Below are 13,629 nucleotides of genomic sequence, written 5' to 3'. Positions count from 1 at the left end.
ACTGTGAAAGGGGCAGGTGTGGTCCTCTGGCTCTAAGAGCTGACTGTATGTGGTGCAGCTGATGGAACTGGAGCAGGAGTGACAGTGGCGGCATAAGAGGACATCATGTGCATGGGATGAAGCTGTTCAAATTTCCGCTTAGCCTCAGTATAGGTCAGTCGATCCATGGTCTTGCATTCCATTATTTTCCATTCCTTCTGTAGAATCTTACAGTTCGGTGAGCAAGGGGGATGGTGCTCTCCGCAGTTGACACAGATGGGAGGTGGGGCACATGGAGTACCAGGATGGGATGGTTGACCACAATCGCGACTTATGAGGCTGGAAGCACAGTGAGAAGACATATGGCCGAACTTCCAACACTTGAAGCACCGCATCGGGGGAGGGATATATGGCTTGATATCGCAACGGTAGACCATCACCTTGACCTTCTCAGGTAATGTGTCACCCTCGAAGGCCAAGATGAAGGCACCGGTGGCAACTTGATGATCCCTCAGTCCCCGGTGGATGCGCCGGATGAAATGGACACATCGGCACTCGTGACTGGGCAGAGGATGATGTTTTTATTAAGACTGACCCTGACCGTATTTTTGACAAGCCCTCCACCTCCCTGAACTTGTCCTCTAAATGTTCTACAAAGAAATGAGGCATCACGGACACAAAGGATTCCCCGTCAGCTCTGGTACAGACGAGATACCGGGGCGAATAACTTTCGCTGTCATTCATAGCCTTTCGTTCCTCCAATGGTGTGGCCAGGGAGGGGAACGATTTGGGGTCATACACATTAGCCTTAAAGTGAGCTTTTGAACACTTAGAGACTGCTGGTGGCTGGCCACCAGCAAGAGAAGATGTGCCCCGCTTCATTGCGTGTCATCCACCCTGATGCCACCTACTCCAACCAAGGGCCCTCCCCACGGGCGCCACCCAGTCACAGCAAAGGCCACCTGGCAGGATGGCCATTGCCAGGAGTCCTGATGCCCCAGGGAGATGGGCATCTGCTCCTTGGCACACTTGGGGAGTTAACGGCGCAGGCATCAGTAGATCGATCCCTGTGTTGTCAGGGGGCTACAACCAACAGCGTACATGGCGGCCTCACCACACGGACTGGCTACCGTGATGGATTTTAGGTGACATGTAGTCCATGGTCACTGTCAGTGCAGAAAGTGGCACTGCACATCACATGATGGAAAGTGCATGCAGGAACATATCCATGCCCAAGAGATGGAGAGTGGGCAGGACTGCAATGCAACGACAAATAAGCTGGCGAAAGGTCTGACCACAAGATGGACACAATGCACCAAGTAAGGCGCCCTTCCCCAATCGGCTCGCTCTTCTGAAGAATTTTGAGATATGGAGGTCAAACTCGACAGGGGACCATCACATAAGGCCGAAACTTTTGAGACTCCTTTTAGTCACCTCTTATGACAGGCAGGAATACCACGGGCCTATCCTTACCCCCGGACCCGCACGGGGGCTCTCAACAGTGTGACACAGTGACGGACACTCCTAAATAAACCTGGCCAGATAAATCTCTTGCAGATCCTATCGTATGTCTTACTAAATCCTTAATGTCCAGCCTCAGGTGTATCATGGAATTTCTGTACAACATCTAAGAGCATGTGTTTAGGAATCACTGGTAGCCACCTCTTTCCAAACGGATCAAAGTTTTTCTTGCAAAGTAATCCATTAACTACCTTAAATTGTCCTCTCACATCCTCTGACCAATTTAGGGCAAGCATAATTTGAGATATCTTGGCGTCCTCCTTCTGCTCAGCAAAGAGATCGAGTGCAGCGAGACAGTCACTATCTTCATCAAAGTCTTGATGGTCTTGCACAGGGTTTCTTGAGAGACAGTCAGCATCTTGTTGTTTTCTTCCACTTTTGTACACTATGGTAATGTCATACTCATAATTAAGACATGTCAACCAACAAAGTGAATGATGGTCAATAACAACTGTGAATTGCCTTCCATAGATATACTGTCGAAATTTGCACATGGCCCAGATCACAGTAAGACATTCTCTTTCTGTAGTTGAGTAGTTTCTCTTGGCTTTTGTGAGTGTCCTAGAAGCATGGGCTATAACCTTCTCTTTTCCATCCGAAATTTGCACCAGAACAGCACCGATCCCATACCTCACTGGCATCTGTGTGTAGTCCTAGAGGCGCTCTCTCATCATACAGACCAAGTACAGGATCAGTCATCAGAGCTTTTCGCAGCACACCGAAAGAATCTTGTTGAGCACCACCCCAGATAAATTTAGCATTGGCTTTTAACAACTATTGGAGTGGCCTGACTTTGATACAAAAGTCCTTGATAAAACGACTCTAATAAGAACATAATCTGAGGAAGCTTCTCACATCTCTAACATTTTTAGGAATAGGAAATTCCGTTAGTCTGGCCGCACACCTTCGTCTGACACAAGGTGTCCAAGTATTTTGATTTCTTTTGCTCCAAAGAGATACTTTCTTGGATTAAGTTTCAGTCCGCCTTGTTGGAGACACTTGAGAACGGCCCTCAGTCTTTTTATGTGTTCATCAAATGTCTCTGAGAACACTATAATGTCATCTAAATAACAAAGACATATTGTCCACTTCAGGTGACTTAGAAGATTATCCACCATCCGTTCAAAAGTTGCTAGTGCATTACACAAACCAAACGGCATTACCTTCATTAAGCTCCTACAGGCCCTCAGGGGTGATGATGAATGCATTTTTCTCAAGATCACCTCATCTACATCAATTTGCCAGTATCCCAAGTACATGTCCATGGTTTAGAAAAACTTAGCCCCCTTCAGACAATCTGGTGTATCGTCAATTCGTAGAAGAGGGTAAACATCTTTTTTAGTTATCTTATTAAGCTTCCTGTAATCAACACAAAAGCACCAACTGCCATCCTTCTTCCTGACGAGAACCTCTGGTGACGACCACGGGCTCTGCGAAGGCCGAATGATGTCATTCTTCATCATTTTCTCTACCTTGTCGCGAATTATTTTATGTTCCATTGCTGATACATGGTATGCTCTCTGGCTTATTGGTTGATGGTTTCCAGTGCTAATCCGGTGCTTCACTGTCAATTTGTCTAATTTTCTCTTCACCTGTGGATTGAAACATTCAGAGAACTCTTGAAGAAGGGCAAGTAGCTTCTTCTAATGTTCCTTAGCGAGATCTGGTGATAGTCGAGCAAGAAGATCTTATCTCATAGTGGTAGCACTAATTTTGCCCACAGATTTGGCATGGGAGGTTTCTATGATGCTCATCTGTTCTGCAATTAATGGCTCTGCATTTGCTACACACATGTACCTTGGAAGGATCTGTGGTTCTCGGCGACAGTTAACTATCCACAATTTACCGAATCTGTTCTTAAACGAGACAACAGAAGCTGGGATGACCAAGTTATCTAGTGCTGTCTGCAGGAATGATCACTTCATGCAGCACACATAGTCTCCACACACTCAGATGCGCAGCTTCCCGTCCACAGTATCTCATCTCGCCTAGCATAATCTTCGAGGGCCACAGTCCATAATTGCCTGAGAAGCTATCAAAAAGTCCCACCTGAGAATGACGTCATGACTACACTCTCGTAAGACGATGAATTCTAAGGGCTGTGTATGGCCATGTATACCCACACAAATGACACATCTTCCAGTAGGATTTACATATTTCCCATTAACCACCTCCAGCAGAGATGTTTTGTTGTCAACAAATATGGTTTTCTGCAACTGGCGACGGTACTTCTCTGAAATGACTAAATATGATGCTGCAGGGTCCACGAGAGCTTGGGCTGGTCAGCCATGCATGAGGATATTGATGTAGTTTCCTATCATTTTTGTAGTGATCGACGACAAAGGAGTTTTCTCCTCGACAGCCTCACCTCCAAGGAAGGTCGCACCCTTTGGTTTTCTAGGTTGCGGTGGCTAGGTGAACGGCTGGAGCTTCTAAACAGGGATGGAGACCTTGATCGGCATGTTGGGGAGCCTCCTCTCCAGCAGCTAGCTTGCGGCGATGGTGACCTACATCGTCCTGCACCCACATCATCTTGTTCAACTTCGTCGTCCCAGAGTTGACGTCGCCTAAGATCGGTCTGATGTCTTCTGGTGTGGGCGTCATCAAATATCTGCCGCCTTTCTCGACAATAGCACACCACATGTCCCAGTTGTTCGTGGTGGAAACATACTGGTTGGTTATCCTGGATTCTCCAGACGTCAGTCTTCCTTGGTGCTCAAACAGGTTCCTCATGCGGCATTGTAAGAACGTAACTTCGCCTGGGTCTCCACTTTTTCACCGTTTTAAAGGGAAATGAAGGACACAAGATTGGGTTCAATGTCTGTTCCACTTCCTCCCCTATGATCTCTTGAAGTGTGTCTGTTTTTTGCTCGCCACGCAATCCAAGTGCCTTCTGATCTTCCCCCTTCACTACCTGAGGAAGAACACTTGTGGAATCAGTGTCTTCCTCCATCGCAGACATCGATACGACGTTTGGAAGCCGTTCAAACTTCTTGCGTGTAATTCTTTTTTGATGCATTGTCTTGATATACTGGCACCATCATCTGCTGCTGAAACCTCCTTCAGGAGTAGGGATTGATACATGTCCTCAGCAACACCCTTCGTGAGATGTGCAACCATAGCTTCCTCCTTCATTCTAGGATCCACTATTTTACACAACTCCAAGATGTCTTGAATGTATGATGCTGTAGTTTCTCCTGGACGCTATGCCCTGCACTTTAATTTGTCTTCAGCCTTGTACTTCTGTCATTGTATGTCGCCGAAATACTTGCACAGTTCTGCCTGAAATACTTCCCAGCTTGTGAACTTCTCCTCGTTGTTCTCATACCATTGCTTGGCAGTGCCCTCCAAGTAGAAAAATATGTTAGCCAAACACACAGTGTCATCTCATTTGTTAACTTTGGCTATACACTCATATACCTTCAGTCACTTGTTTGGATCTTGGCCACCGTCACCAGATAACCCGGAAGGACGTCTCATGTGGTGGCACACAGCTGCTGTCATTGTAAGGTCCTCTTCTTCTTCTGTTTCTGATAGATTGTGATCTGTTGAATATGGCTACAATTTGGGTTTCTCGCCACGTAAACGACGGCTCTGTCATGGCCTGATGGGGGCTACTGTGTCGTCGATAATGTGCGCTATCACAAGTTCCAATACCCAGCACCTCCACCAGAATACTGTCACGAAGAAGAAGGTGTAATTCGATGAATGAATAATACTAACTTTACTTAACGAAGGTTTATTCAGCACTTGCACATACAAGAGTGCAGAGCGAACTGCCTCTGGCCAGAACACATACGGTATATATACAGTTACAGAACATTCCAGTACAATAATTTTTGATATTTGTGGATACTTCTATAATGTCCTCAAACCGAATACAGAAATTAAAGTTTTGAACTCACGACCCTCCACGCAAGTTTAGTATCATAACTGCTACACCACAGAGACTGTGCTACTCAGCTTCTTCTGCAACACTATGCAAAGGAAGGAAAATGACTGTGCAGCCCACAGTGATGATATGCTGTCTCATTCTTGTTAGCCCCACTCTCTACAAGAACATCAGTACAGACACAACGAACAAGGCACAAGCTACAATCTTAATACACAGCAATCTGCAATCATTAATTTTTTATGGCTGACAAATCTAAAATTACTGATCAAAGGCAGCACTTGACAAATGCATTGGCTACAATTCTGCAGCAGTCATTGTCCGGTGTTCCTCACACATTTGATAGGTTTCCTTTATGACACTGTGATTTTCACAGAAATGTTAACATTTATAAAATAACAATTACTTATCGAACCTTACCTGATGTAACTATAACTTCACTTGGAACTTGAATGCTTTGAGCTCGACTGTAGTCTCTTGGAATGTTCTGAAAGGGCAGTGGTTGCTTTGGGAAGTATTTTGTATAGTTCTGAAAAGGTGAGATTATTTTTTTAATCAAAGACTGTGATAAAAACATTAAAGGACATTATATTAAATTAATATTGTAGTTTTCAATGTTTACAACAAAATTAATCTACTTTAAGCATAGAATTCCAAGTAACATATACAGAAAAAACTAAAAAGGTGACATCGTGATGAGAAGGATGTACTGAATAATTGTATAAAGGCTAGAAAATTGATGAAACACAAGTACAAAGAGAAGAAAAAAAATAGAATTTTTAGGGTCTCGAATCAGTAGGCCTGAGTTCAAAAGCTTCTTGAAAAATATCAAAGCAACAAGAATCTATACTGAAAACAGTATTCATAGCCACTGATTAAAGAAATAACAATAATTAGAATAGCCTGAAGAAATTTTTTATAAAAGTTTCATGGACAGATGATTATTACAGAGAATGAAAGATGGACTACATCACCTACAACTCAATGCATAAACCTACAGACCAATCCCTAAAATCACAGTTGTAATGTGTATGCGAGGAATCCAACTTATGGGACACAAAGAAAGAATGGACTGAAACAAGCTCACCCATCAGATTCACTCATACTTTAAAAAGAAATTACTAGACCCAACAGGTGAAAACAAACTTAAAAAATTAGAACTGAAAAATCTACAGGACTAAGATATAATCTCCAAACTTTCACAAACACACAATTTTGAGGAAGAAGAGAAAAGGATCAAATAACAGACATGGACAGAGCAACAGAAGCATAATCATTTGTTGCACATGAAAGATTATTGGTCTAAAAGGAAGACCAATAAATGTTGATTTCACATTGTCCTAAGTGACCTGTTCATGAAAGAAGAAACAGATGTGATAACACCACTTGGAGCACTCAATATTTGTGCTTTTAGATCCATTAGGTACAATACACGGTGTCAAATGTGGTTAAAAAATTACAAGATTAAAATGTTCACTAAAATTTATAAAATGCACATAGGCTGAAGGTCGCTTGTAGCTTGCACTACCCCCCCCCCCCCCACCCCCCACCCACTGGTCCCTAAAATATGGGCCAAGCCCATATACCAGCCACCCTCCCTCCTGCATTCCTAGCTGGGAAACTGGTAGCCTGCCTGCCTCCCTCCGAGCTGCGATCCACTCACCCCTAGCCCCTCACCTGCCCCCCCCCCCCCAACTGTCCACCTGAGAAAATACTGTGTGTGTGTGTGTGTGTGTGTGTGTGTGTGTGTGTGTGTGTGTGTGTGTTGTCTTTAACTCTAGCTCTTCAAAGGATAACTCCACACACTAACAAGTTATCTTTCATTTGCGTGTGCCTATCAACAACTCAATGCTTCTGCTCTCTAGTGAGTGGTCTTCTTTAATCCAAAAGTATTTACATTCTACAAGAATTTTCCCATGACATTTAGAATAGAATGTAATTTAATAAATTGTGGAGTTTTGTTTTATTTTTTATTTGTTTATTTTTAATTTTTTTATTTATTTTTTTTACAAGAAGTAGAAACACAGAGGCCCTTCTGAGCCTTGCTACATCCTATAATAAACTTGGGAAACAGCTGTACATCAGTTCCTAGTCAAGGAGAGTTTACACAGCACTTCACTAAACATTTTGAATGCAGGCTTCAGTGATCACATAGTTCAAATATTAAGCTTGAAAGTAAAAGGCAGTATTGGGAACATGTCTTTAACAATCATTAGTTGATGGTAGAGTCAGGATAGCAGACTACTTCAATAGCTTACTTAACAAATAAAAATGGTCACAGATTTATAAAATTAATGACCTGGATGAAAAATTTAACAGCTTCATTGATATATTAACCCATTACTTTCAAATCGCATTTCCAATGAAAACTGTAATCACAAGGGGCAACTCTAGAGGTGCTCCCAGGCCCCAAATGCAAGAAACTTTTATTGTTTAAATTTTACAAAGAGACCATCCTTTTTGCCCACTGCCTTTCCATTGATACTACAACACTCAATTGGTTCATGCTGTAATAGGCCAAATCATGGTCAGCAAAGCCCGTACCATACTGAGGTGAAAGGTGCTTCGCCGAGCACACTAAGGGAAGCCATATAACTCTTGTTTCTATTTGAGGAGTGCCAGCAATTTGTCCAATCTCCTATGCGGGCAAAATCAACTACACATGCATTCATTGCCAAAGTGCACTGCTCTCATTGCAAACACCCATGCTACAAGGCTCCCGAGTGTTGGGCACCAGCATGTGCCTACAGTAGAAATATTAAATACAAGAGAGCAAATTGTCTGGCTTTAAGGCATCAGTTGGCTAATCAAACAGGTTATGAGGTGCTCAAAGGAATGCAAATTCGAGAAAGACGAACAGGAGGGGTTCTGCCACTGTCCCTCACTCCTCTTCTGCAATGCAAATACAGTAACTTGTTAAAATGGCAGACATAACTTTGCAAGGTAAAATCAACAACAGACCATATACCTTTATCATTCATACAGATGCACAAATGAGTGTTTTGTTCATTAAATCTAATCACAGTAGAGAACTAATACTATGGGGTTGTACACCGAGCGGATAAGATGGATGGCAGTACCAGTTCACATCTGAAGTTCTGTGGAAGCATGACCATGATTTTGATGCTATCTTAGGCAATGATTTCTTGTACCATTTTCAACACACAGTTATCTTCCAAACACAGGAACCCCAGATTGATAGAAATGTCCACCATTTTTGCAGTGTTCTCATCAGGGAGTCCAGAACAAATGGACACATTCTGACAATCTACTAAACCATGTACTGGATAAAATATTGAATAGTACAGAAAAAAATCATTTGGATAGAGGTGAAGAGATATTTTTTAAGAGGAGGTATTTTCTTAGTGGATCCATTAACGAGAAATGAAGTTTTAGATGGTAAGCAGATGCATGTGAAGTGATGGTTATCTAGAATGAGTGTGTCAGACGAGGGTACATTTTTGCATGTAAGCATAGATAATTCTGGAAGCAGAAATAATAAAATTTCCCGGTGTGCCATACTCATCAAAGTGTGCGAAGTAAATACTTATGAGACAACAGCACACCATAAAAACTCACAGCCTGACAGAACAGTTTACATAAATTCCACCTCAGTTATGTCACCTTTAAAAGTAGAAATTGGAAAGAAACTTTTAACTCCTGTGGGAGTCAGAGCAGGATATATTGTATACTGTTCCAGCCAAATTTGCAACTTTGTTTGAAGAAAAGAAACAATTTCCAGCAACATCCTTAACATACCATGAGATTCCTATGGGTGATGCTAGGCCTATAACACAGAAACCATAATGCATACCCTATCACTTGCTGCTTGTACTAGAGAAAAATATTTCAGATTCACTAGAAACAGAAGTAATTCAGCCTTCTTTCAGTCCCTGGGTTTCACCAATAGTGATTGTCCCCAAGAAAATCAGTAATGGAGAAAAGGCTTATCATGAGGTTTAAGTCCATTCATCTGTCTAGTATACCTGGATGACATAACTGTTTTTTTTTTCAAGTACAATGAGAGAACACACAGTACAACTGAAAAATGTGGTAACTGAACTCATGTTAGTGACGCTAATCTAAATTTGAAATTAAAAAAATTCAGTTTCACACAATCACAAGTGCGCTATCTTTTGGCAGATGGGTTAAGACGAGACCAGCAGATAATGAACACAATGGACAATTTTCCAGCACCAAGGTATGTTAAAGAACTGCAGTCATTTCTTGGGATAACAAATTACTACTGTCATTTCATGGACAGCTATGCAGCCACTGTGAAACCTCTCACAATATTACTGAAGAACGGAATGCCTTTTGGTTGGACTGTGGGTGTGCCACATTAAAAATCAAAGAAATTCTAAAAAGTTCACCTGCTTGCCTGGAATTTGTGCTACTTCTTACCTTGTTGTGACATTCTAGCAAGATCACATGTAGGCTTCATTTTGAGTCAAACAAAGACAACAAAGAAAAACCAACTAGTTATGCACCATACTAACTGATTCAAGCTGAGGAAAATTACACCACCACAGAAAAATAACTTCCAACACTATTTTGGCACCCATTACTTTATCCATATGGGTGTCATTTCACACCAGTCGATCATGTGCCCTCACAGCGGTTGCTGAGTTTAAAAGATCCCAGCAGCAAACTTGTTAGATGGGCCTTAAGACTTAGTGAATATGACGTAATCAAACACAAGCCTGGCATTTTAAATTCAGAATGCAGGTGCCTTGATTAGGAAAATTAAGATCCTGCAATTAATGGTGTTCTTATAGAGGAATTACAAAAAGGCACAAGAATCCGATGCCAAGTGTAGAAAACTGGCTACCTAGCCAGATTTTATAACAAGAGATGATGCCTTATGTAAGCAAAATGGCTCTTGAAGAATAGATATTAACTCCAAAAGCTATCCACACATGCATACTGCAACAATGTCACAATAGGATACATGCATGTCTTATTAGGGAAACTTTCATGCAAGTGAAAGTGGCAGGCCATTTTTGGTGGCTGCAGCAAAAGAAAGGTGTAGAACAGGGTTGGCCACGGCCTGTAAAATACCAATGTGCTGCCCATGTATAGCCCGAGGCTCAGCTTGTCTCGGTACTACTTGGTATGTCGTAGATTTACCCAGTACTCCTTGGTACAGTACGGAATATAATTTGGGAGTGGGATACAACATTTTCTTCCAGCATTTGGTGCAGCTTATTTTAGTTGGTGTGACTTTCTGCAATTCATAAGAATTATGGTGTAAGCACTGTTTATCCTTCGCTATTTGTTTATGCTAAAAAGGAAGTTCACAGGTCCAGTGGCCATGTACACAAAAGGAGGCAGTCTAGCAATCTATCATCACAGCCTTTAAAAATAAATAAGCACTACAGAGGAGAAGGATGAGAACTCTCAGTACCTATTATGTAGTTGTATAATTGGTGGATACCACAAATTTGCTATGAAAGAGCATTACAACACAGTGCCAGAATAATTAAGATTTAGTTGACAACAAAAGAGCAAAAAATTATAACAATCGAAAGACAATTTGTATGGGCTTTACTGTTTTGAACATCAAGAAGCTCTCTAAGTTAAATATGCAGGCACACAACACACAATGGAACTGGTGGTGCAAATAGTAAATTTTCTGAAGCCACTTGTGTCATTATATCATCGGCTGCAACAGTTTCTGATAGGATCGAACAAGGAGTATAGAGATGTTATATATTACTGGAAAGTACACTACCTGAAATGAGTTTTCAGTTTAAATGTCACTATTGTTGAATTTCTGAAGGAAAAAGGAAGAATATAACAACAATTACAAGATCCAGAATAGATTGCTGAATTTGCATTTCAAACAGAATTGACCACAGACTGCCCTCAGTAATACACTGTAAGGTGAGGAGTGACTTATTTCTGAAGCCATGACATAAGTGGATGCATTTAAAAACAAAATCGCATTGTGGTTGGGGACAACTGATAAGGAACACCGTCCATTTCACTAAGGTCGCTGGTGCTAATGAAAAATACACTGTTGCAGTGAAAGAATTACAGGAACAGCTTTCTAAACATTTGAGGACACTGTTAATCTTACATCTGTTTTTGAAACAGTCTACCATTGCAGTTGAATGCATCCCTGTGCATCTGCAAATGGAACTAATCAATCTGCAAAGTAATTCCCATTTAAAACACACATACTTTTATCTTAAATGGGCCCAAGAGTATCAAGTTTTTTCCTCAGGAAGAGTTTCCAAGTCTTTATAATGAGGTTGCAAATGGGATATCAATTTTTCAATTAACACAGGTGCATGAAAGGTTTTTTTCTGATTCTAAAACCAAATAAGTCAAAATTACATAGCAACCTGAGTGATGATCTCTGAAACTGTCTGCATCTATCCATATGTGAACAGTTTACGCCAGATACAAATTTTATTACAGCTTTAGTGCATCAAAAATAATTACATAATACCAAAAATTTGTTTTATTTGTAATTTATGTTGTTGAGACATATGAAATACAGTCGCATGTGGCACTTTCACAGTACCCCCCTCCCCTCCCACCTCCTCTTCCCACTCAGGCAGCATGGCACGGTAGAGGGGGATGTGTGCACTTGGACGAGAGAGATTGGATGTGTGCATGAGCACCACACATGAGCCGAGGTCTTGGCTGTCCTTGATGTAGAAGATTACATTCAAAATTGTTTCCCTTGCACTAAGAATCAGCAAGGACAATGACCAAACATACCTTTTCAAACTCTACTTGCAACAATAGGACCTTTTGAAATTATAGCACTCGACATCATGGGACAATCCCCTGTAATGGCAAAATAACATATCTTTTATTTATTACTGACCATTTCTCCCACTATTTTAGTGTGATACTGAATGATGGCATGACTGCTGAGAAGATTGCTGAAACATTCATTTTACATTTAGCACTACCATTTGGGAGACCGATTATAGTTAATTTGGAGCACTTTAAGTATATAGGTAGCAGTATATTATCTACTGTAGTGGATTCATCAAAACTCAGAAATAATCATCTGGCACAAACGTCATTGCACGGTAAAACTGTTACACAGCAACTGAGAGGTTTCCATGGCTATAATTCACAATCCACCCCTCTGTACAATTTACAGTCTAGCAATTAACAGATTTTATCTTCAGTCTAAAGTGGTATTTTCTATGACACTCTATTGTTTAGTCACACTGATGAATCTGTTGTGTGTTTTAGCCCCAATCAGGCCTTAGTTAGCTAGAAAGTCTTCTTCTGTATTGCTTATGTGTCACTGTTGTAAATATGCCTCTGTGCCTTATAGCTTTTTAAGCATGTTAGTTTGATATTACCACTGCCTAGACTCAACTTTTCCCCCACTGGGCTGCTTAATACAAATAAGACTGTCTACAGTGGACATCTGGTCTTCACCAAACAATGTCAGCCCCACAGCTGATGCCTTGTCTCCACTCCATGCCACTCTGTGTCCGGATGTAGCTCTCTGTGCTTGTCGCTCAATTCCATATGACTGGCAGGCCCTTCTACTATCAATGTGTCACTACTTTTATATACGTATATTTCATGTTCCTTTTTCCAAAGCTGTTTCACAGAGGAAGACCGCACTGCAGTTCCTTCTCCAAATCCTCGCACCAACGACAAAATGGCTGACATTGAAATAAGTGTCCAAGGAATAGAAAAGCAACTGGAATCACTCAACAGAGGAAAGTCCACTGGACCTGACGGGATACCAATTCGATTCTACACACAGTACGCGAAAGAACTTGCCCCCCTTCTAACAGCCGTGTACCGCAAGTCTCTAGAGGAGCGGAAGGTTCCAAATGATTGGACAAGAGCACAGGTAGTTCCAGTCTTCAAGAAGGGTCGTCGAGCAGATGCGCAAAACTATAGACCTATCTCTCTGACGTCGATCTGTTGTAGAATTTTAGAACATGTCTTTTGCTCGAGTATCATGTCGTTTTTGGAAACTCAGAATCTACTATGTAGGAATCAACATGGATTCCGGAAACAGCGATCGTGTGAAACCCAACTCGCTTTATTTGTTCATGAAACCCAGAAAATATTAGATACAGGCTCCCAGGTAGATGCCATTTTCCTTGACTTCCGGAAGGCGTTCGATACAGTTCCGCACTGTCGCCTGATAAACAAAGTATGAGCCTACGGAATATCAGACCAGCTGTGTGGCTGGATTGAAGAGTTTTTAGCAAACAGAACACAGCATGTTGTTCTCAATGGAG

At 41.6% G+C, this 13,629-nt stretch overlaps 1 protein-coding gene across 2 annotated transcripts in view; it reads right to left on the bottom strand.

The window, feature by feature from the left end:
- LOC126184627 (exocyst complex component 1) overlaps nt 1-13,629 on the bottom strand; it is a 254,800-nt gene that overhangs the window by 153,489 nt on the left and 87,682 nt on the right. For both annotated transcript variants that reach the window (XM_049927094.1, XM_049927095.1), the window contains one exon: nt 5,813-5,921. In XM_049927094.1, the coding sequence (XP_049783051.1) occupies nt 5,813-5,921 (109 nt within the window). The remainder of the gene's footprint in view (nt 1-5,812; nt 5,922-13,629) is intronic.

Source organism: Schistocerca cancellata, chromosome 4 (genome assembly GCF_023864275.1).
Source record: "Schistocerca cancellata isolate TAMUIC-IGC-003103 chromosome 4, iqSchCanc2.1, whole genome shotgun sequence".
NCBI classification, from domain to species: domain Eukaryota; kingdom Metazoa; phylum Arthropoda; class Insecta; order Orthoptera; family Acrididae; genus Schistocerca; species Schistocerca cancellata.
The sequence above is the reverse complement of the archived record's forward strand: the minus strand, read 5'-3'. Positions and strand labels throughout refer to the sequence as shown.